The sequence below is a fragment of the Phymastichus coffea genome, unplaced genomic scaffold (assembly GCF_024137745.1).
Source record: "Phymastichus coffea isolate CEN01 unplaced genomic scaffold, Cenicafe_Pcof_1.1 PCOF00003, whole genome shotgun sequence".
Taxonomy (NCBI): Eukaryota; Metazoa; Arthropoda; class Insecta; order Hymenoptera; family Eulophidae; genus Phymastichus; species Phymastichus coffea.
Window position 1 is genome coordinate 10,584,521 of NW_026706814.1, and position 25,498 is coordinate 10,610,018.

At 36.0% G+C, this 25,498-nt stretch overlaps 1 protein-coding gene across 1 annotated transcript in view; it reads right to left on the reverse strand.

Annotated features, from left to right (window-relative positions):
• LOC131665521 (uncharacterized) overlaps positions 1-25,498 on the reverse strand; it is a 271,982-nt gene that overhangs the window by 123,659 nt on the left and 122,825 nt on the right. Inside the window, exon 4 of the mRNA XM_058937443.1 lies at positions 23,490-24,014. Within this exon, the coding sequence (XP_058793426.1) occupies positions 23,490-23,828 (339 nt within the window). The 5' untranslated portion in view covers positions 23,829-24,014. The remainder of the gene's footprint in view (positions 1-23,489; positions 24,015-25,498) is intronic.

Genomic DNA, 25,498 nt, shown 5'->3' on the forward strand with positions numbered 1-25,498 from the left:
CCGATAGGAGACATCCGAGTCATACAACAATTCGTGAAATTTACCGTAGAGCTCAACAAGGGCAACTAGTACGGGTTAGAGAACGTCGTAATTACAATGAAGAAGATATTCGTGTAATGGTGGTTCTGACAATGGTTCATTTAAATCGTAACATCAGTACCTGTGACATTTAAAGGAACACTGGCTACTGTTTGGAAAATACTGAAAAATCATAGTTATCATCTATATCATATCACTTTGACTCAAACCATCACACCTGCTGATATGAGATTACATCTACAGTTTTGCCAATGGGCACAACAAATGATTGCCGATGATCCAAACTTTTTTCGATACGTAATGTTTTCAGATGAAGCAAACTTTCAAAGCAATGACCAGCTTAATCGACATAATTGTCATTATTGGTTGGATGTTAATCCGCATTGGCACAGGCAAATAGATAATCAACATCAAAGGAACCTTAATGTATCATGTGGAATTGTTGACCTTATAGGCCCGTACTTTTTCGATGGAAATATAAATATGCATAATTTTTTACGTACTTCTCGAAGAAGTAGATTTGTACACAAGATTAAGAATGTGGATTCAATTAGATGGAGCTCCTGAACACTATGCTCGAATAATTAAACAATATCTTAATCAATATTATTATGACAGGTGGATTGGACGAACCGAGCGTGGAGATTTTGGTGTTGAATGACCACCAAGATCTCCAGATTTAACATCACCTGATTTTTATTTGTGGGGATATTTAAAAGATATTGTTTATGAACACGAACCAAAAAGTCTACTAAGACTGTTCCGGCTTCCAGCTCGTAAGCACGTGCTTAGTGTTGCGTGTCTTAAAATTAAGGTTCATTTTTAGAGCATTCACGCCCCTAGTTACAGTGAAGACGCAAAATAACGTATTGCGTACCCTTTTCGATTATCAGTCAAATTAACTAATCCAAAGGTGAATTATTTGTGATAATTAGGTTATTGCACCACGTGTTGCAATTTCATCGGCGTTCATTGCTTGTAATTCTTTAAATTTCATATCAGGTGTTTTTAAGTACACCTTTATTTCAAAAAACTTGTGTGTCTGAGATTTCTCTCAACCACATCTTTTATTTCATCAGTGTGCAGTGCGGTGTGTGTGTGTGTGTGTATGCGCGCGTGCAAGCGACATTCTTCAGTGTTCTTTGAGATGCAAGCGACATCTTTCAGTGAATTTGAGATCTTATGTTCAGTCGTCGTGTTGCGTGTTAGTGTCAGTTCAGTGTCATTTTGTAATTAATAAATCATGGGTTTTTTTATGCCAGTCATAGCTTTTTCCCATTACTTGAGCGTAAATTAATTTTAAGATCTTCCATCAATTTTAATCATTAATATTTGCATCCAAAAAAAGGGGGGTTTCAAAATAAAAGACAGACAAGGGCAACATGCCACCTGAGGCATGATAGCTCAGTCGTTCCAAGAGAAAACATTTTAGTGCCTTCTGTGAGGTTGTTCAGATCGTGTTGTGGTCATGGATGATGTCGCGTGCGCGCGTGTGAGTGTTTTTTTCTTAGAACAATGGAAAGCGGCGAGCGCGCCGAAAGTCTTAGTTCGTCAAGTCGACGCAGTGACGTCATTAACCTGCAGACGCCAAGCAATGCTGTCGCTAGCTATTTGAATAATCTCAACACCCAGTTGGTCACCGCTACAATAATAAGATAAGTCATCATTTTACGGAATATAATTCTTTTTATTTCGTTTGTCAATATGGCTGAGATGTTCGATCGAATTAAGTATCTTGAACACAAAATAAAAACGTTCAAGATCCTTATTCAAAGTTCTTATCTCGAGGGTCCAGCGGTAAATCCTATTAATGCGAAATTGAGGTTATCAAACCTGTCAACCCTTTTCCAGGATTATTTCGAACAATTTGAGGAATTGTCTGAGTTAGATCCGGAAAATCCGTTAGTCCCGGAATTTGAAACAACGGAGACGAGCTACTATAACGTAACCACAAAGGCTACGGAAATTCAACCCTGCGAACAGCCCCCGTCGTTCGCAAGCTCTACTTTAAATAACACATGGATCAATAAGTCCCGAGACTAACAATGAAAACAACATTTTTTTTGCAAAATTTTTTTATATTCATCAACATAATCACCTTTTAAGGTGATACAATGGTTCCAACGCTTTTCCAATTTTTCAATACCATGTTTATAAAAAAATTTATCTTTCGCTTCAAAATAAGCTTCAGTGTCAGCGATGACCTCCTCATTTAAGCCAAATCTTTTTCCCTGCAGCATTTTTTAAGATCAGCAAAGAGCTAGTAGTCACTGGGGGCTAAATCTGGCGAGTATGGGGGGTGGGGAAGCAGATCAAAGCCCAATTCGTTCAATTTTGCCATTGTTTTCATCGACTTGTGGCAGGGTGCATTGTCTTGGTGAAAAAGGATTTTTTTTCTCTACATGTGCGGTCGTTTTTTTGCGATTTCCTCTTTCAAACGCACCAGTAAGTCAATATAATAATCACTGTTGATCGATTTACCTTTTTCGAGGTAGTCAATGAAAATCACGCCATGCGTATTCCAAAAAACTGACGCCATGACTTTGCCAGCTGACTGCTTCGTTTTCGGACGTTTCGGACGGCTTTCGCCAGCTGTGCGCCACTCAGATGACTGCCGTTTCGACTCTGGAGTGTAGTGATGTATCCATGTTTCGTCCATGGTCACGTAACGACGCAAGAAATCTTTTTTGTTGCGAGTAAATAGCGATAAACAGTTTTCTGAATCATCGACTCGTTGCTGTTTTTGTTCCATCGAAAGCAATCGCGGCACCCACTTGGAAAAAATCTTTTTCATGTAGGATAGTAAATACACTTCCATATGATATCTGTGTCATCTCAGCAATCTCACGGAGCTTCACTTTACGATCTTTCATTATAATTTTTGTCACTTCACTCACATTTTCCGGTGTAACGGCTTCCACAGGTCTACCCGAGCGTTCCGCGTCATTTGTGTCGGTACGACCACGTTTAAACTTGGCAAACCACCGACAAATCGCTGCTTTTGATGGACAAGAGTCCGGGTAACATTTTTCAATCCATTGTTTCGCTTGCACGGTGTTTTTACCCATTAAAAAACAATGTTTTATCAGAACACGAAACTCGATTTTTTCCATTTTTTAAACAAACTACAAAACGACTTTACTCCAACCTCGATAACTCAGCTGTTTCTGGTCCGATCGACTTAAAATTTTGACACGTTTCAAGCAAAGGTTAGTACTTTAGAAAGACGTGGTTACTGGTTTACTACGAGCGCCATCTCTGGGTTAGTCTCGGGACTTATTGATCCATGTGTTACTTCGATGACTGATCGGCATCATTATCCCAAACTGCCGGCGATCGAGATCCCAACATTCGATGGTGACCTAAAAGAATGGATCGCGTTTAAGAATAAATTTGTCGCGCTCGTCCATTCGCGAGCAAATTATAGCAATCTGATTAAACATAGCCGCCTTGAGCAAGCACTTAAGGGCGAGGCCAAACTGAAACTGAAAATTTTCACTCCCAGCGAAGAAAATTATCCGAAGGCGTAGCAAACGCTTCTTGAGGCGTATGATTTAAAGCTCGTGTTGATTACTAAACATTTAGACACCTCCCTTTCGTAGATCCTAAGAACGTCGCATCTACTTTGTCTTTTCTTGTTGATCTCACTAAGCAACATTTGTATATGTTGGAGCGTCTTAATGTCGTTAACGGAGAGGAGACGGTATTTAGGTATTTAGAGAGGCGTTTACCAAAATTTATCAATTCCAAGTGGCAAGAAACTCTCAACATGAATAGGTATCCTACCCGACAGGAGTTTTATAACTTAGTGCTAATACGGTCTTCAGACTCCGTTCAATAGAGCGCGATGCCGATGAGAGCGACAGCAGGAAAAGGGCAAATAACGGTGCGCAGCAGCAGGCAAGCAAGCACAGCGAACCGACTAGGTTATTCGTCACGTCTGCGTCGCGGGTAACTGATTTGACTAAGTTCTCTCTTTCTAGTAAGGCATCTTTTTCTTCCTTAGCAGCAGCCGACAAGAAGCTATCGTGTCCAGGCTGCAAGGGTAGTCATCGGCTTTTTATGTGTCCAGAATTTCTCAAACTTGACCCTACTAAGCGCTTCGAATTCGCAAGGTCAAAGTCCATTTGTCGGAATTGTCTTTGGAGTTATCAATCCTCTTGCCCCAACAACGGACGGTGTAAAATTTGCAACAAATCACATCACACCTTGTTGCATTTCGAAGACAAAGGGGGCGTGAGTTCTAAGGAAAATGAATAGCCGTCCTCCAAGACTGCATAACTAGTTTACCCAACATATACATCGGTAGCTTTCTCACCTCTCAAGTATTTCCTTCGGCATTGATTTACGTCAAAAATCGCGAGGAAAAGTTCGTTCGTGACTTGTTAGATTCCGGTTCCACTGTCAATTTAATTACAGAAAATTTTGCAAATTTCTTAAACCTACCTAAGCGTTCTTGTTCAATAAACACTGAAGCAGTTAACAGTATGAATACCGCTTCCAAGTATCAAGTTAAAGCAAATTGTCGGTCAAAACAAAATAACTTTCAGTTTAATTTGCATTTTTTGATTGTTCTCAACATTACTGATACAGTGCCGAGCGAGGCTTTCCCACGCGAAGATTTTGATATCCTACAAGACATTCGGTTAGCCGATCCTCAGTTTCATCTTCCCAAGACTATACAGATGCTGTTAGCATCAAGAACAGCCTTTTCGATTCTAAGTGTTGAGAACGCTAAAAATATGTTCACCCGCGAGTGAGCAGCAGGCTGACTGCCACATGGGTCAGTCGTGCATGGAAAATAAAATAAAAAGTTCCCAGGTGTCTCTGAAAAGAGGTATTGCGAGACACATGGGCGCTGGAAGGCTCGTTCGACTGCGAAGCACAAACCTTTTTTCTTAGAAAGCGGGACTCGAGTTCGGGTGCTCGACCGTACACATGTTCGACAGGACACGTTCAGGTCGGGAAAATGTGTGCACGCGCGGCTGTTCTCCAAATGAAACACGATTAATGTTTACGACCTCGAAACAATGTGTCACAATAGCCGGAGAGAAGATTGCGTTCTGAAAATTAACCTGCGTGTTAATTTGTCGTTGTGTGGTGTGTCTGCGTGGTGTGTCCGTGTGGTGTGTCTGCGTGGTGTGTCTGCGTGATGTGTCTGTGTGGTGTGTATGTGTGGTGTGCTGTATGTGTGAGGCCTTCGGGGCTCCTCTCGATGCTTGAGTCGACGTATTGCGGGACGAGGCACCTGGTAAGTGTTGCTCGTCGCCGCATAAGCCACAAATACAGATCCGTGCGCACCCGGAGGCTGCAGACCCCTCGAGGAAGCTCAGCTTCCTGGACATGTGGGTCACCCTGGAGGCGGGAAGGGCAAGCCACATGGGACTTGCTCTAGACCGATCGGCTGTCGTACGAGAGCGAGATAGAGAGCAAGAAGGGTGAAAGAACGGGGGCGTGAACGACAGCGCGTGCGCCTATGATAACCTGCAATGTAGCGGCGGGGAGGGGCCTGGAAAATTTGGTCTTCGGCATGCGAGAGCGGAATAGTTCAATTCGACACCACCCTTGTCTCCGGCAAGTAGCCTTTGTTGAAAGAATTTGTTTCGCGTAAGTTGGTGGATTAGCGCGATTTCACCGTATGTAAAACTAACTGTATCGTGTGCCTGAATAAAAATTAATATAATAAATATTCCACCACTCAGTTTCCTACTCAACCTCACCCCTAAATAATACTGAGTGTTAGGCAAATAAAGCGTCAACATAAGGATATATAACATACATAACATACTCATTCTGCAAAAAACCGTTTTAGGGTGGATTGTAGCCGGTGGAACAAGTAATTCGGTTCCATGCGATAAAGGGACCTACAATTTGCTTCCTCTTACTCAAAGGGTTGACCGTTTTTGTCATCTCGAGGAGGTAAATCACGACTCAGTTAAATCTAGCGAAGAACTTGCTTGAGAGCGGCATTATATCGAAAATACCACCCGAGACCCTTCAGGTAGATAAATTGTTCGTTTGCCGTTCAAGGAGAATAAACATACCCTCGGGGAATCCAAACAACAGGCTCTGTGTCGCTTCTACAATCTCGAAAGGAAGTTCATGGCGAACTCGTCGTTAGAGAGTACTCCAAGGTCATAAATGAAATGAATTCGTTAGGTCACGCGGTTCTGTGCAAGGATAATGACAATGACGGTTATTACCTTCTCCATCATGCTGTGATTGAGGAGTCTAGTGAAACGACAAAGGTTCGGCCGGTTTACGACGCATCGGCTAAAACATCGACTGCCATATCCTTAAATGACATCCTTATGGTAGGCCCTAATTCAGGACACTATATTTCAGCAATTGCTTACACTGGTCTTTGAAGCTTTCTAACTTACGATATCGGTAACAAAAAAAATTAAGAGAGACATTTTTCGAAAGCTTAAAACTTGACCTTTTCGATGGTATATATGAAATTGCTCTAAAAAATTATTAGTTATAAAAAAATCAGTTTGTTTAAAAAAAGCATGAATTTTCTCTCTTTTGTTTTTTTTAATCAAGTTTTGAAAGGTTTTTTCATATACCATCGACCTGGAACCTTGTTAACCAGTGGAGTAAATGTCTGAACTTTGAGAATCCATTGTTCCAATTTCAATTTTTCACTTTGGTCTTTGTAAAATGGCGCCAGAACTACAAAATTATCTCGATTACGTTTATGATTTATTTCCTCTGCAAACATGTACAAACCGGCAAAATTACCAAAAATAAAATGTTTTTAATATCACTCAAAGAATACGTATAAAATTTTTTAAAAAGTTTCAATCAACAACTTTTCAATTTTGCAAATGGTCAAATTATTAAAAAATAAAAAAATTGTGCAAAACATTTCCAAAAAATTTATATGTATTCTTTGACTAATTCTAAACACTTTTTATTCTTGGTAATTTTTCTCCTAAATCTATTGCTTTCCAGGAAAAAATATTTAAAAATCACAATAGTCGCGGATGTGAAAATCTATCCGTCAACTTATGTTCCAATCTCGAGTCGCGAGTAGAAAATCTAAAGAAAATTCTCGGTCGCGATACAGGCGTACAAAAAACCAAAATATCCGAGGTCGATACTGTTAATATTGTTTCCATTTCTGTAAAACTTTCTTTTCATGACCAAGTGACACTCAATATCCATTTTGTCTGATCATCGCCGCGATTTGATCGATCAAATATATTACGGTAATTTTGAAAACACTGAACATTTTTTCAATTTCATCATGCTATACGTAAATTAGTGAATAGCTGCAGAAGAGCACAAACCACGTATTGTAACGTTACATTTAATTGCGAGCTATTTTTATAATTCCTAAACGTTTGACTAAAATTAGATCATTCTTTTTGGAAAAAAATGGCTAAACGAAGAGCTTCAGAAATTTCGAGAAGGAAATATTCAGAGTAGACTGAAGATGAGGATTTTGATGAAAACGAAGATCATTTTATTATACCCAAACCTAACCTGGAAGACTAGCTCTGATAGAGATAGTGATAATATAGATAGGTCAAGTAATGAAGGAGAGAGCTTGAGTCATGATAAAAATAGTTCGGGTGCTAATGAAGTTTTTATGGCGAATGTATCATACAGATCTATTGCTAATAATTACACAGTAAAGCAAAAAAAAAATTGAAAACAAATCATGAGTTCTCATGGAGTAACGAAGAAAAAGTTTACCCTGAGGATTTAGAAAATGAGATATTACGAAGCGATGCAGAAAAAAAGAAAATAACTGAAATGTCAAAAGTACAACTATTGGAACTCTTTTTCTGCAACGAAATTTAAAATTACATTATTAAAGCAAGTAAAGAAAATGGCTTGGAATTATCTTAAGAAGAATCGAACACTTTTGTAAGAATATTGTTATTATCATCTTACAATAATCGCAATAATCAAAGAGAATATTGGTCAAATATCCCTGTGTAAAGTGCACTCCAGTTATATCAGCAATGTCGCGTAATAGATTCAGTGAAATAAAATCAAAAATAATATATTCGAAACCTACTTATAAAAACGACGTTGACAAGGCATCGAAATTTCGTTATATTGTAGACTTATTTAGGAAAAATATTGAACAATTTGGTTTCTTTTCAAATCTTTGTTAGTTGATAAAATGATGGTTCGATTTTTTGGCCGTACCTATCTAAAACAATATTTGCCTTCAAAACCTGATCCATATGAAATAAATCTCTGGGCCTTGTGAGGAGCAATTGGTTACATTTTCAATGTAGATTGAATTTTTGTGGTAAAAATTATCCGAGCATTGGAATGAACTTATACTCATGTCCTTTTGGCTTCAGAGTTGTATTGCAAATGGTGTCAACACTTTTATACAGTCTTTCGAAAAGAAAATTGTCAACTTATCATCTCTATTTTAAGAATTATTTTACCAATACAGACTTAGTTAATTACTTAAATAAATGTGGTTTCCTATCAACGGGAACTGTCGGTAGAGATAGAGTGAAGAAAAAGCATATTTTTGAAAAGAAAGCTCCGTGAGGATTATTCAGAGTAAGCCAAGAACGAAACAGTGAAATGAATTTTATTAGTATAATCGATTCTAAAGAGGTTTCTGTTTTTTTACAGCAGTTGGTGTTACTCCTCTAAAACCAATAGACAGATATTCAAAATCTGATAAAGACAGAATAGATATAGATTTCCCTTCTGCTGTTGCTTTGTACAATTAATACACGGGAGGAGTGGATGTTCAAGATTTTAGCTGTAAGAAAGCTTCTCCATGTATAAATCAAGAAAATGGACATATAACATTTTTGTACGAATTATGCAAATGTCAATAATGAATGCTGTAATACTTTAGAATGTTTGCAAGAAGAAAGATAAAAAAAATGAAAACAAGAGAAATGTGTAAAGAAGTGAGTAGAAAATACTTATCGCAACCAAAATTAGGAAATTTTCCATCTCACAAGCACGAGTCAAAGGTAATAAACGAGAGAAACTGTTTGAAAAAATTTGAACGTATTATCTGAGTGATTCTAAGAACTTTTTATTCTTGGTAATTTTGTTAGTTTGCACATATTTGTTGAGAAAAAAGTCATAAACGTAAAAATTCAAAGGAAAAAAATCATAATCATGAGAATTTTGCCATTCTGGCCCAATTTGCAAAGACGAATGTAAAAAATTGAACTTTACACAATGGATTCTCAAAGTTCAGGCATTTATTCCATCGATTAAAAAGGTTCCAGGTCGATGGCATATGGAGAAACTTTTCAAAACTTGATTTAAAAAAGAAGAGCGTGAAAAATCCATGCTTTTTTTTAAACAAACTGATTTTTTTTATAATTAATAATTTTTTGAGCAATTTCATATACGATATACCATGTGAAAGGGCAAGTTTTAAGCTTTAGAAATATGCCTCTTTCAATTTTTTTAGTCGCCGATAGTGAGTTATAAAAGATCATGAGTTACAAAACCTCAAATACTAGTATACCGCTTATGCCATTTTAGGCCTTTAAGGGCTAGAATCCTTTCTTAAAAAATCCATGGCCTGGCAAGTGAAACCTGTCGAGTGAAGCCACTTTATTCGTGATTTGATTGGCTAAAAAATTACGTGTCAGAAATACTGTATTACATTGTCATAATATGTGTGTGTATATTGAGTGACTGTGACTGCCTATAACTAAGTAATTGTCTTTCATTTGTTTGTTTTTAATAACCCGTTTCCATCAAACGGAGCTAAATAATTTTTTAATGCGTCGTCATCAAGTGAATAAATAGTGAACTGAAGCATTTTCCAACCGAAAAAAGGTAAATTGCAAAACGCTTGGGTATAATAAAACTAATAGATTTATATACTTTATGTAAAAGATGATATTTCTTTATTATTTTACGAGGGTCGTTTGAAAAGTCCGTGCAAAGTCAGAGAGATAGCGCTACTAGTGCGTATCAAGGTAATTTTTAGTTAGTGGCATATCTTGGAAGAGCACACACCAAGTTTTAGCCAGATCGGCCAATTACTTTGCGTTTTACATTCGTTTCAATCAAAGAAATCGAGTGGTTGTAAAAAAATGGACGAAAAAGAATTTCGTGTATTGATTAAACATTACTTTTTCAAAGGCAAAACGCCTCAGGAGATTAAACAGAAGCTTGATAACATTATGGTGATTGTGTACCTTCGATTAGAATGGTTTATAAGTGGTTTCGAAATTTTCGGAGTGGCCATATGAGCACAAAAGACGCTGAACGTTCTGGACGCCCTGTTGAGGTTACCACTTCAGAAATCATTGATAAAATCCATGATTTGGTGATGGCTGACAGAAGAGTGAAGGTGCGTGAGATTGCTAGTACTGTAGGCATCTCGAGCGAATGGGTACATAATATTTTGCACCAACATTTGGACATAAAAAAGCTATCCGCTAGATGAGTGCCGCGATTGCTCACGATTGACCAAAAACGAGATCGTGTGAAATGTTGCAAGAATGGTTTGCAGCTGTTCCAGCAAAATCCGCAAGACTTTAAGCGTCGTTTCATCACTGTAGATGAAATATGGATACATCACTACACTCCTGAGACCAAAGAATAGTCTAAACAATGGGTTACCAAAGGGGAATCTGCTCCGAAAAAGGCGAAGACAATTCCTTCGGCGGGGAAGGTTATGGCGACTTTCTTTTGGGATTCGCGAGGAATAATCTTCATCGACTATCTAGAAAAGGGTAAAACCATTACAAGCGAATATTATTCATCATAATTGGATCGTTTGAAAACCGAGTTGCTAGAGAAACATCCATGATTGGCCCACAAAAAAGTCCTCTTCCACCACGACAATGCGCCAGCTCACGCCTCAGCAGTTATGGCCGCAAAACTGATGGAGATAGGGTTCCAACTCGTTTCACACCCCCCCTATTCTCCAGACTTGGCTCCGTCAGACTACTATTTGTTCCCTAATATGAAAAAATGGCTGCCGGGGAAAAAATTTTATTCAAACGAGGAGGTGATTGCAGAAACGAATGCCTATTTTACAGACTTGGACAAATCCTATTATTTGGAAGGGATTAAAAAACTAGAGCAGTGTTGGATGAAGTCTATAAGCCTAAAAGGAGACTATGTCGAAAAATAAAAAAGATTTATTAAAAAAAATCAAGCAGTTTTTATTTTTGCACGGACTTTTCAAACGACCCTCGTACCAGCCATTAGATTTTCAAGATATTGCTTTTTTTATTGTTTTTTGTAATTTTGTACTTTATAAGCAATTCTTGTTGTAACGTTACATCAAACATCTGTAATTAAATACTTAGTTACATAGAAAAAGATATATTTACATTTATAAAAACAATTAAGTTTTTACCAATTTTTTTTGAGCCACTTTCAATCGTATTTTTATCATAGAAAAATGTATTGACAATAAATTTTTGTGACCCAGTAAATAGTTGTGCAGACTTTGGCAAACTTCAATCTTTGTATACTTTTCTTTAATGCACTATTAATCAACTTTAGCTGTTGATTTTGTTGCCCAAACAAATATTAATTAAATAAACCTTTCTTCTCTAATAGTTTATTTTTTCCTGTTTTTTTACAGTAATATGTTTGTTATCATCTTCAGCTATTGAATTTTCCTTGTTTCTTAGTTGATTCTTTTATTTTTTTACGATAGATTTTGTTCTGATTTTGTTGTTGTCTATGTAGCCTCTTTTCATTATCAGTTGAATCATGAATGTCTTTAATTTTACCTAATCTCTTTCTCTCGTAACATCTTCCTCTTTCTTTTTGACGATAAATTTATCTGTTCTTAGGATCATCCAAAATTTTTTTTTGACGCTGTCGAAGTTGATTCAGTAAGAGGAGAAGGTTTTGTACCAAAACTCTTATAAGAAAAGATGTAATACGATACACCTACTCCAGCCTACTTAGATCAGGAGCAACTATTTAGATATGCATTGCTCGATATAAAAATAGAAATGAAAAACGAATATTTTAAAAATTCAATACTTTGCAATGTTCGAAAAAATACTTTTGTTTTAGTCTATATATCTTTTTCATAAATAATAGTTGTCATTTGATCCACAGATTTTGTACATGCATATACATACATATAAGCTTGTGTCTATGAAATACACTTCTATTTATAAAATAGGTTAAGTTATCCCCTTCGTGATGTACACTTACAAAATCAAAATTTGATTACCTTCTTTAGTATCACTAAAGATTTTTTGCTTTTTCAAAGCTACATACGCTTTTTTTGTGCATTCCTTGCTTAAGTCATCAGCTGTTGACTTCTCGTAGTTCACTTAAAAATGTAGATGTAGAATTTCATATCCTCAAACTCGTATTCAATCTACAATTTATTTTTCATAATTATATTTAATTAATATTTGTTTGGGCAACAAAATCAACAGCTAAAGTTGATTAATAGTGCATTAAAGAAAAGTATACAAAGATTGAAGTTTGCCAAAGTCTGCACAACTATTTACTGGGTCACAAAAATTCATTGTCAATACATTTTATCAATATAAAACATATTCAAAATAACCACGGAAGGGACAATACATGGAGTGGACAATTCATATTAAAGATAAATCGTTATTGAATTGAATACTTATTTATTGTATTCAATCTTCATAAATACGACAAAAATAAAAGTTAACACTTTCCTGCAAATCACCCATATAAGTTGTAGTATATAACTAAATTTTACTCCTGAATAGTATGCATATTTCTAAAAAATGAAGTTGACTCTCTGTATGATTATTTGTAGAATGTATCTAGAGAGCAAGACAGATTATGCAAGGATCAAAGCATTAAATTATGTATGCTTAAACAATTAGCTTTGGCTATGATTTCTTTCCGCTATGAAATATAGTGCATAACACTTTTGAACAGCTTATAATAATTTAGGCAACACACACACACACATAATCGGTTCTTCAGCAAGCTGGCTACTGATTTTCATGAGATAATATTATTTGAATAAAGTTTTAAAGAATTAAGAAAACAAAGAAAATAATATATATGCTTTGTTACGTATTTGATCATATATAAAGGTTTTTATTAATTGAAATTGATATTTTAAGTGACTGTATCGTCACAATATACGTATAAAGTTTCAAAATGAGTGTAATAACAAGTTTATTAACTGTAGATATCTTCCAGGTGTTCTATATATTAAGTAAAAGCATGAAATTATGAGAAAAATCGAATTTTCAACGTTATTCAAAATCATCATTTTTACTACAATACTAACCTTTGAATCTTTAAGGAAATTGAGTACCAAACTTTAACGCTCCAAAGATCATCGATTTAGGTTATACGAAGCTGGTTGAATAAGGTTTGGTACAAATCTAGGATCCAAAAGTAGGACACTCCTTGTGAGCTCAACTCGATGGACAAGTATGCTTTTAATATTGGCCTTTCACCAAGAGGCTCATGAAAAGAGTCATAGGTAATGTAGCTGAAAATCGCCAAATAGGTTGTCGCAGGTATTCGAGCAGAAAAGATAAACGACGGTGCCGCAAATAAAAACTAATAAAATATGAATAAACCAGAATTAATATAAATAAGACTTGAAACATAAGTAAAAGAACGGCAGCGTAGCGTGAGAGAGAGAGAGAGAGATTTGTATTTGCAGGAACAACTTTCCAACGGGCGATCGACCCCTTCATCAGTTCATAGGTAGATCCATATGCTTTCGCCTGCCTAGACAACATTACCGTGGTCTCGGCTACTTTTAAGAATCACCTGACATATCTAGTGAAGGTACTGGGGCAGTTGAGGGATGCCAAAATGATCGTTAACCAAAAGAAGAGCATGTTTGGTAGATCAGAGATACGACACATGGGAATTCTAGTAAATCGAGACGGGGTAAAATCCGATCGAGAAATGAATTCGCCCCATAGTGAAGTGCCCAGGTTCAAAAAACTTAAAGAAACTGAGACGTTTCTTCAGCATAATATCCTGAACATTGGCCTTTTATCGACGATGTCATCTCAATTGTAAAACCGTTCATATGATTAACGAGGAAAACAGTTCTCTATAATTGGGGGTAAAACAAGGAAGGAGAGTTCACGGGAACTTAACACCTCATGACTATTACACCAATCTTGCAACCGCCCTACCTCGAAGGAGAGAGATTCTGCAAACCGATGTCAGTGAATAAAGGAGAACGGAATTCCGACTTGGAAACGAAGTATCTTGCTGTCGTCTGGGCCATTGACAAGATCCAGCAGTATTTGCAAGGTTATCATTTTAAGACTATAACTGACAACATTTGCCTGTGCTGGCTACAAAACATGATAAACTCCACCAGTTATCTAGCCCGATAGACATTGAAGCTTTGGGGATACGTGTTCAACGTTAAACACGCTATCCCAGGCACCTTGTCACATGCATGCGAAGAGAACAAGCGCGCAATAAATGCCTTCATATGAGTGAAAAAGACCTCCGATGAGTGGTTTCTCAACCAAACGAAGAAAGTCTCCGAAATCTTTGGCTCACATTTAGCCTGAAAGTTTCAGAGTGATAACGTATACACTTACCGCCTGGACAGCGAATTCTTGGAAATTACGAATGGGGAAGAGGCATAGAAAATTTTAGGCCTGGCGGAATACTGGAAGAAATATTAGAAGACTGCCACGATGTCTCTGTAGCCGGTCACCTCGAATAGGATAAGACATACGATAGGGTGAAGCACAACTACTACAGATCTACTATGGTAACCGATATTCAGCAATACGTCTGGAATCGCTAGATGCGCTAAATGTGTTAGCATTGTAAAATGGAATAGCACTTTCTTTCTACTGGCAGATGCAAAAAAAACACAAAGTCGATCAACCCTGGCAGGTGATCACCAGAAACATCATGTGGCTACTACCTCGCAGTCTCCGAGTGTACAAGTATATATTAGTGTTCATGAATCTTTTCACGCGATAGATGAAATGTATGCCGATTCGAAAAACACTAAGACTATTGTAACGGAATTCCACGTATACGTGACCACGATTTACTGTCTGAGAACCAACGCCGCGGAGAGGTATTACCGTACTCTGAAGACTATGATGATTTATTACATCAAGAGGAATCATCGTATGAAAACTTTGAGGAAAGAATGTTCGTTTTAAACACGGCGATGAATTTAGAACAACCAAGGTGAGTTTTATCATGTTAAATTATGTACGTCAACCAATATACCTAATATTCACTGTAAATCACAAAATCAGCTACGGCAAAGAAATTAGCTCATCGATAGTAGGAGATCTTGGGTGGCACACTTGGACCTTATGCCCATCTTGTTTGATAACGTTGCCGAGCGAACAAGGACTGAGCCGGAAAGACAGACAGATATTCGTTAGCAAGCGCTGAGCTTCGCTCTTCAAGGAAAGCGACTAAGTATGACACGTGAATGGAAATATATCTTTCGCCTTCAAATTAACAACCCCGTATGCTAGGCTCTACGTGGTCAGAGAAATATGTGGCTCTAATATCTACTTAGTAGCCTTGGAAAGTCCCTCGGCTGCCTTTTCCTTTCTCCTGGAGGTGCTGTAGTCAGAGTCAATGGGCATGTCGGCTGGCAAGCAAATAGACCTTGACATTGACTGTTCGACCAAAACCGACGAGCATTCCGTCAAGTGTTATCATTGTCAGTCGGCTGCGACCACCACAGTACAGTCATACGGACCAGAATACGAGTACTAGCCGACGATGACGCTGAATAGGGTCGCCTCATCCAAGCTCGACAAAAAATCGTCAAACTCGTCGGTAATAAAGAGGGAATTCGGGGTGATAGAATATGCGTAGGCCTTTGTCAAATTTCTGCAACGCTTCAATCGGAGACGGCTCAGCGAGTTCTTCGATTATCGGAGCGAATTTGCTGGTGAGCCGCTGGAGCGAGCGTGTATGGATTTGCCGAGAGAACGCCAGGGCCACCATAGCAAATTAACGAAAGCACGAGGGCCTTGCTGTCTCTCGAACTGAGTTCTCTCAACCCTCCAAAAGTCGCCTTATTACTTGAGGCACCGATCTTGACTCCATTCCCTGAGATTATTCTCGGTATTAGCCTCCGTGTGACGCGACGGCGTTCATCATACCTTCCACCCTCACTATATCATTAGTCCCAACAGCGCTTCAAACGTCTGCGCCTTTTCCTGAAGGGCCTTCCGGTACCAAATCGCGACGCCAAAACAACGTCGGTCGCTTCAGTTGCGGTCACATAGGTGTCATCGGCACAGGGCAGTATCTTCATAACAGCGAACACCGCCTAGAATTTGGGTGCGGATGGTAACTAATAGTGAATAGATGAATGAAGGCCCGACGCTTGTGCACTCTCCGAGCCTCAACAAAATAAAAATGTGTCATAAAACCTAGAGAGAATTATTTTAATCCTAGACCTTCCTATATTTCTCTGCGACCAAGCGCGCTTTACACCGACAATCGTCTTTGCAAAGCCCTTTTTCAGACTGAAAGGGAGCTGTTCCGATGGAATATTTATAAGAGCACGCACCTATATTAACGAACGTCTGCGACAGAGAAGGGGCGTGAATAAGAGAAGTTTTCGCACTCATTCTCGCAACAACACTGGGTATATAAGCAGCAGCTTGAGGCAGCAGTTAGCCTTGCAGCGACTGATGATTTAATCTCTTGACTGTGTTAAATAATCATTTATTTAACTCACCGTTACACAAAATGTAACTAAATCGATGCCATATATAGAGTATCAGACCAAAAGATTATTTCAATAAACTGAAATAATTTTATTTATTTGAACATTTTAACATCTTGATTCGGCCTTCTCAGATTTACGTTACTTAAAACGTTTTTTTTATTTACTCAGATATTATTTTCAATCTGTCTTACATATTGAGATAATAAGTAAATGTTATTACCAAATGGTATATATAAACGAAATTCAGAACAATACTCAAGTAAGCATTCTGTTATTATTTTAAGATGTGCGTGTCAAATAATTTAGGATTCATTTATATATTCACTAGTTTATGTTTCTTGAGTCTAGTGTTGATAATGAATGTCTTGAGAAGTCCAAACTAATTTGAGTGTAACTTTTTACGGCAATGTTTTGATAGCTCCGATTTTCCATAGATGAGTCAGTACATTTTTTTCATATTGCGTTCTCTCCAACTGTTTGCGTTTTGTGAATATATTATTTCCATGTGAACTGCCGGTCGAATACTATACCTAAATATTTTTTCGACACTCCGTATGGAAATTGCGTTTTTCCCGCATACTCGGCAAAAGACGTGCGTTGAAAATCGCACTTTCCACACGTCGTATCAAAAAATACGGTACGGCACATGTTTTAATGCACATACAGTTTACACTTGTATCGTAATGTACTCGTACTATACATGATTGCTTTGTGGCAAATATTTATCATTAAGTTTAATAGTTGGACAGATGTCTTTTCATAGTATGAACGTCGTATAGATTTATTTGCTTTCATTTACTACTTCTCCATGAGTTGAACTAATTTTAAACATAATTATTATCTATGTAATTTTATTATGTTTCAAAATCTATTGTTACCTCTAGGTGTGATGTTAAAATAGCTGCATCATTTGCGTTAATTACTGTCTGATGTAAGGAGACTTTGATAAGTCTGAGGTGTATAACAGGTATACTGTTGGGCTTAGAACGCTACCTTGAGATACATCTCGAGGACTAAACTGAGCATTGTTAATGACGCTATTATTTTATTTTTGTTCATACAAGGCTACTTACTATTTTATAATTGTAAATTAATTAGAAGAATCTTTTATTTTAAAACAATCGTAGGTTGCATTATATGTATTATTCATTAATTATCATTTGTCATCAATTTTTAACAAACCAACATTATTTCTTTCAATTAGACTAATTGCATTAAGAGTTTTTATAAACCATAATTTGTATTTTTAACTTACATTTGTTTTAAGTTAATTTTATTTAACATTATACTTTTTAACAATGCAAAATAACGATGAAATAATTTCGTGTACTATATATCATATAATCAAGTTGTTTTGATTTATTGAAGGAATTCTAAGGACTGTCTCTCAAGATATTATATCGATTTAGTTAACTGTCAATTGAGTTCCCCTTTTGAGGACGCGGAATCATAAATTATATATATATATAACACAGGTGTGATTCCTCAGACGCACCCATTATCATCCATACTGTATCCATACATTTACCTATTTTAACGGTGTTTTTATTTAATTTTTTACGTTATTTTAATGTAGTTTGATTTTCTCCGATTTTCATTCATTTTTAGCCATTAGACCCAGTTTTATCCATTTTGCCCATTTTTTCCCATTACTTAAACGTTAATACTTAATGTCAAGTAGCGTTAATTTTATTTATAAAATATTTATTATAGTAAATAAATAATTAATTATTAACAACAGAATTTGTAGATGACATTTCAATATATATTACCTTCAATAAAGTATGTACAATAATGTCATTTTCTTCAAATTACGTATCTTTCGCTAATTTTTTAGTAACCGACAATTTTGAAGCCAATTAAATTTGGGAAAAATACAAAAATAAGTTACAGTTACTTGGGGTGCTTTGTTGAATAGGTTTTAGTATCACTGATCTCGATCACGCTACCCTGAACCTGAAGGGGAACTCACGATAATCCAGCACCCCGACGTGAGAGGCAAGGGGAACTCACGATAATCCAGCACCCCGACGTGAGAGGCAAGGGGAACTCACGATAATCCAGCACCCCAAAAGGAACAGAATCCTTCTACGTCCACGTCGTTGTTCCTGGATAGCGCTAAAAGAAGGATTCTGGATCGAGAAACTAGTTTTCTTGTTTAATAATCAAAATAGACACATTTTTGGAGTTTCGATATAAATATACTGTTAATCTTTATTTGACCTCCAGAGGTCACGTCGACCTTGGACCTCAAGGCATATTTTAACGTAAAATTTGACTCTCTTTCAATTGCCGATGTCAAAAGTGTGGGTTCCCATTTAACAAAAGAAATTTGACCTTGAAATTACCTTGAAGGTGAGGTCCAAGGTCAAATTCAAGGTCATCACTGGATTCATCGTTGAAAGTTACATAAGACCTGACGTTAACAATTTTATTTTTACGACCAACGCTCAGATTTTCAGGGGTTTCCATACTTTTTCCGACATTGACCTCTATTTGACCTCCAGAGGTTACTTTAACCTCATACCTAACCACGTATCCGGACGTAAAATTTCCCGCTCATTTTGATTCCGGCATCAAAAATAGGGGTTCTCATTTGAAAAAATGAGGTTGACCTTGAAATGACCTTGATGGTAAGGTCCAAGGTCAAATTCAAGGTCATTACTAGATTCCTCGTTGAAAGTTATATAGGACCTGACCTTAAGAATTTTATTTTTATGACCAACCCTCTGAGATTTTCAGGTGTTTCCATACTTTTTCACCACCCTGTATATTAAGATTTGATTTTACTTCACTCTGAGATATTTTTATGTTTCCTTAGTACTTATTAAATGGGTATTCCCCTATCCACTACTTATTTTAGTGTTGAAAAAATTATAACTGAAAAAAATATAGTGTTTAAAAAAATTAAATTATACAAAAAAATATGTCATAAAATGACATTATAAAAAAATGAATGACGTAATTCAATATCGTAAAAAATAAAACTTCGTAAAACAAGAAAATAAAAAGTTAAATGTGAAACAAAATATAGAATGTCGTAATACAACAATATGATAAATTAAACGTCGTAAGACGACAAGATAGAAAAAAAGCATATCTTAAAACAACGCCATAAAAAAATGTCCTAAGACGACACCATACAAAGTAAAATATTCTAAAATGACAACATAAAATTCAGAAACAAAATTCCGGTTTCGGGTTTCTGAGCCCGCATCGGAGGCTTCCATAGGTGGTGGATAGGGGAATACCCATTTTATAAAATAAGCACTAAGGAAATATAAAAATAGCTCAGAGTGAACGAAAATCAGAACTTAATATAGAATCAACAATAATTATATGATAACTCATGTCTACACGAAAAAAAAAAAAAAAAAAAAAAAAAAATTATCTCAACTTTTGAACAGACAGGTCTATTTCCATGTATTTTTTGACGCCGAATGCAAATTTGTAAAATATGTAGAGACTTTTCAGGAACGGTATGTTTCGTCATGTTAACACTTTCGATCGACAACTGATGAACGATAGACATATCTCATTTCTTTTATAACCACCAAATTATCGGTTACTAAAAAATTAACAAAACAAAATTCATACATTTAACGTTCATATAATATTAGTTATCTTTATTTTCTTTTAAATCTTCTGTAACTTATTTTTGTATTTTTCCCAAATTTAATTGGCTTCAAAATTGTCGGTTACTAAAAAATTAGCGAAAGATACGTAATTTGAAGAAAATGACATTATTGTACATACTTTATTGAAGGTAATATATATTGAAATGTCATCTACAAATTCTGTTGTTAATAATTAATTATTTATTTACTATAATAAATATTTTATAAATAAAATTAACGCTACTTGACATTAAGTATTAACGTTTAAGTAATGGGAAAAAATGGGCAAAATGGATAAAACTGGGTCTAATGGCTAAAAATGAATGAAAATCGGAGAAAATCAAACTACATTAAAATAACGTAAAAAATTAAATAAAAACACCGTTAAAATAGGTAAATGTATGGATACAGTATGGATGATAATGGGTGCGTCTGAGGAATCACACCTGTGTTATATATATATATAATTTATGATTCCGCGTCCTCAAAAGGGGAACTCAATTGACAGTTAACTAAATCGATATAATATCTTGAGAGACAGTCCTTAGAATTCCTTCAATAAATCAAAACAACTTGATTATATGATATATAGTACACGAAATTATTTCATCGTTATTTTGCATTGTTAAAAAGTATAATGTTAAATAAAATTAACTTAAAACAAATGTAAGTTAAAAATACAAATTATGGTTTATAAAAACTCTTAATGCAATTAGTCTAATTGAAAGAAATAATGTTGGTTTGTTAAAAATTGATGACAAATGATAATTAATGAATAATACATATAATGCAACCTACGATTGTTTTAAAATAAAAGATTCTTCTAATTAATTTACAATTATAAAATAGTAAGTAGCCTTGTATGAACAAAAATAAAATAATAGCGTCATTAACAATGCTCAGTTTAGTCCTCGAGATGTATCTCAAGGTAGCGTTCTAAGCCCAACAGTATACCTGTTATACACCTCAGACTTATCAAAGTCTCCTTACATCAGACAGTAATTAACGCAAATGATGCAGCTATTTTAACATCACACCTAGAGGTAACAATAGATTTTGAAACATAATAAAATTACATAGATAATAATTATGTTTAAAATTAGTTCAACTCATGGAGAAGTAGTAAATGAAAGCAAATAAATCTATACGACGTTCATACTATGAAAAGACATCTGTCCAACTATTAAACTTAATGATAAATATTTGCCACAAAGCAATCATGTATAGTACGAGTACATTACGATACAAGTGTAAACTGTATGTGCATTAAAACATGTGCCGTACCGTATTTTTTGATACGACGTGTGGAAAGTGCGATTTTCAACGCACGTCTTTTGCCGAGTATGCGGGAAAAACGCAATTTCCATACGGAGTGTCGAAAAAATATTTAGGTATAGTATTCGACCGGCAGTTCACATGGAAATAATATATTCACAAAACGCAAACAGTTGGAGAGAACGCAATATGAAAAAAATGTACTGACTCATCTATGGAAAATCGGAGCTATCAAAACATTGCCGTAAAAAGTTACACTCAAATTAGTTTGGACTTCTCAAGACATTCATTATCAACACTAGACTCAAGAAACATAAACTAGTGAATATATAAATGAATCCTAAATTATTTGACACGCACATCTTAAAATAATAACAGAATGCTTACTTGAGTATTGTTCTGACTGATATTTTATTATACAGGGTTTCCCATTTTTACTTGCCCAGTAGGATATCTCAAAACTTGGCGAGGTAATCGAAAAATGTTTCAAACTAAAATTGTATGGTTCGGAGGGGGTCAACTTATGATACCCTCAAACTTGACCTTGAACTTGATTTTCAAGGTCATTTCAAGGTCAATATTACTTTTTTTAATAGAAACCCCTATTTTTTATTCCGGATTCAGATAGAGCGGGAAATTTTACGTTCAAATCATATAATATCTGTGGGGTCCAAATGACCGCCACCTCACCTCCAAAGTCATTTCGAGGTCAATCTTACTTTTTAAATGTTACCCCTCATTTTTCGTAACAGGTTTGAATTCTACGTGAAATTGTACGTTCAGATGATGGAATGTTTATGGAGTCCGAATGACCCCCCATCCCACCCCCAAAGTCACGAATTCAAAACTGTGACGAAAAATGAGGGTTCCCATTCAAAAAGTATGGTTGACCTTGAAATAACTTTGTGGGTGGGGTGGGGGGTTTTTCGGACCCTATATATATCGCATTATCTGAACGTACAATTTCACGTAGAATTCAAACCTGTTACGAAAAATGAGGGGTACCATTTAAAAAGTAAGATTGACCTCGAAATGACTTTGGAGGTGAGGTGGCGGTCATTTGGACCCCACAGATATTATATGATTTGAACGTAAAATTTCCCGCTCTATCTGAATCCGGAATAAAAAATAGGGGTTTCTATTAAAAAAAGTAATATTGACCTTGAAATGACCTTGAAAATCAAGTTCAAGGTCAAGTTTGAGGGTATCATAAGTTAACCCCCTCCGAACCATACAATTTTAGTTTGAAACATTTTTCGATTACCTCGCCAAGTTTTGAGATATCCTACTGGGCAAGTAAAAATGGGAAACCCTGTATAATAAAATATCAGTCAGAACCCGATGTCGTTAATGTAGCTATACCTTCAATCTACAAATACGTGTCTTAAGACGTAGACTTGATTAGTTATTCGTATCGAAAATCTGACAATTTATAATTATTGATATAAACATTTATTAGAAACACTCGGCGATTTAGCAGGCGCTCAATTTTAAGCAGTCGTGCCTATCAATTTCATTTTATATTATACTGGTACAGTTAATGAAATTATAACAAAATTGTGATTTAACAATTTTCATTATAATTATTAAGCGATAATTTTAAACTATATCGAACAACATAATAAAATTGCCGCTTTGTAATTATAATAAAAATTGTTAATTTACTTTTTTTAATTGCTAAAAAATTGATTTTAAAATAATCTCTAGGTTCTAGGTATGATCAGCAGCCTACTCGCATGTAAGTTTTACTTTTTGAGAAAATTGAGCAGGAGGAAAGGGAGAGTCATAGGTACAATGTGTACAGTATAGTGGTAAAGTATAAGGTGTCTAAATTCTTATGAATATTTATAAATTTTGTTGATGATGAACATAATTCTATTATTTATGCGATTTTAATTGGTTTTAAAAAATAAACAACTAACCTTATGAGCCCTGAGAGTCTTGCCTTCGCAAGCGAGGGTAACATCACAGTAAGCCTGGCGCTCCAACAACTGTGAGAACATAGTTTGTAAGTTACTATGATGATATTTCCACCTGAGGCAGTACTGCTGGGGGAACATATTGGCGTTGCCGTTGGTGGCGCCGCCACCGTTGGCCGCGGCGATGCCGCTGTTGCTACCAGTGATCGGTCCCGTATTTGTGACCGTGCCTGTGACTGCACCTATAGTGCCGTCAGCAGTATCTCCACTGGTACTTGTGAGGCTAGCACTCATCGAAGCCGGGCCTCCTGCCGCCACGGCCGCCGCCGCTTCTTGCAGCATAGGCCTGCGGATGGCAGCGTACAGCCGCCACCGCCGGCAGAGCTTTTGCTCGTTGAGGCCGCCACGGACGAAGCTGCGCCTACTTGCGCTTGCTTCGGCTGTCTGCTACAAACGATGACCGTAATTTCACTTATCTAGCACTCGCTCCGTTCAGGTGACACAGTTTTACTATTCTCTCTAGTGCATCTGCAAAAAACAAAGTAAATTGTACATAAATAATATATCTTTGATCAAAGCTTTAGAAACTCCAAAAAACGCATGCATGCACACACCCCCTTTTCTGTGGAGGTTATAAGACCTCAATCTCTAGGACGCAGTTTCCCTTTCCCCTCGGACTTGTTGGATCTCTCAGTGCATCCAATCTAGTCGGAGCCAAGTGAGGAGGCTTAAGCGATACACGAGTCAATAATACGTCACTTGTTAAAGTTATGATTGTATTGAAAATTAATAAATGATGGAATGTAGATAATCAGAAGTCAGAAATCCAAAACTAAATATTAGGTATAAAGTAGCACATGACATATAATACAAGGAAAATGGAAAAATAAGCTGGAATAATTTCATGTATGGATCTATACACGTGAGTTTATTCAAACGTTAGAATATAAAAAGCAGCGATGTTCTATTTTACCGTAAATATTGGTGAAAGTTCACGATACAACAAATGTTTGCACACACGCACACATACACACGCGCGTGCGTGCGAATTTTAATCCTATTTACGTTGAAATTAAGCTACTAGTTCGTGAAAAGACAAAAATTATGTTATGTTAATTACGTATCTTATAATAATGATGCATTACTTTAAAAAAATGTTATGTCATTAAATAATATATGATAAATAGTGCTTTGCTAGCATGTAGGTAACAGAATATAAGATGAATTAATATCAAAGAGCCCTAACGACAATACCCGGTAATCAGTATAATATTATAGCATTGAAAAGAAAATTCTTCGAAAAATTACAGTGGAGGCCACTGTAAATCTGGGATGTAAAGGACATTGACTAGATTTTATAATGATTTTGACTAATTTAAAAAAATTGTATTAAAAAATTAATTTTTTTAATACAATATAATAATGTCAGTATTATAAGAATTATTATAATACTGACACGATAATTTTTATTACTAATAATTTTTACAATGAAAATTTTGAAAAACTAAAGATTTTGCAAAAATATTTGCAATTACGCACATGAAAATTTATGATTTCGTCATGTAATTTTTATTCATCGATAACTGTAGAAACTCAGTTCAATCGGTACAACAGAGCGACTTCATAAGTGATAAATCAGTCAAGGTAAGTAAATCATTAAATTTTTTAATATTTCTTCTCAATATTTGTATCATGAAAATAGATTTTATAAGTCAGTTACCGTCCTAACCTAAAAACTCTTCTACTGTGCTTGGACTTTGAAACGCATGCATTATTTCTATATGTAATATAAAGTGCTTTGTTGTTATTGACTTTCTCTTTTGTAATTTGCTAGCGTCAAAATGGTATGGGAATGTATAGAGTAATTACACATGGATTTTTTGGTAGTTCCAAATAGCTTTATGCATGAGGTGGAATTTTATACTTGTTAGTAATGTGTAACGGAGAATCTTGGCTAAACCGATTTCGTCCGTTTGACTTTCGCCAATATCCGCCTGCCGCGCCAAGCTAAG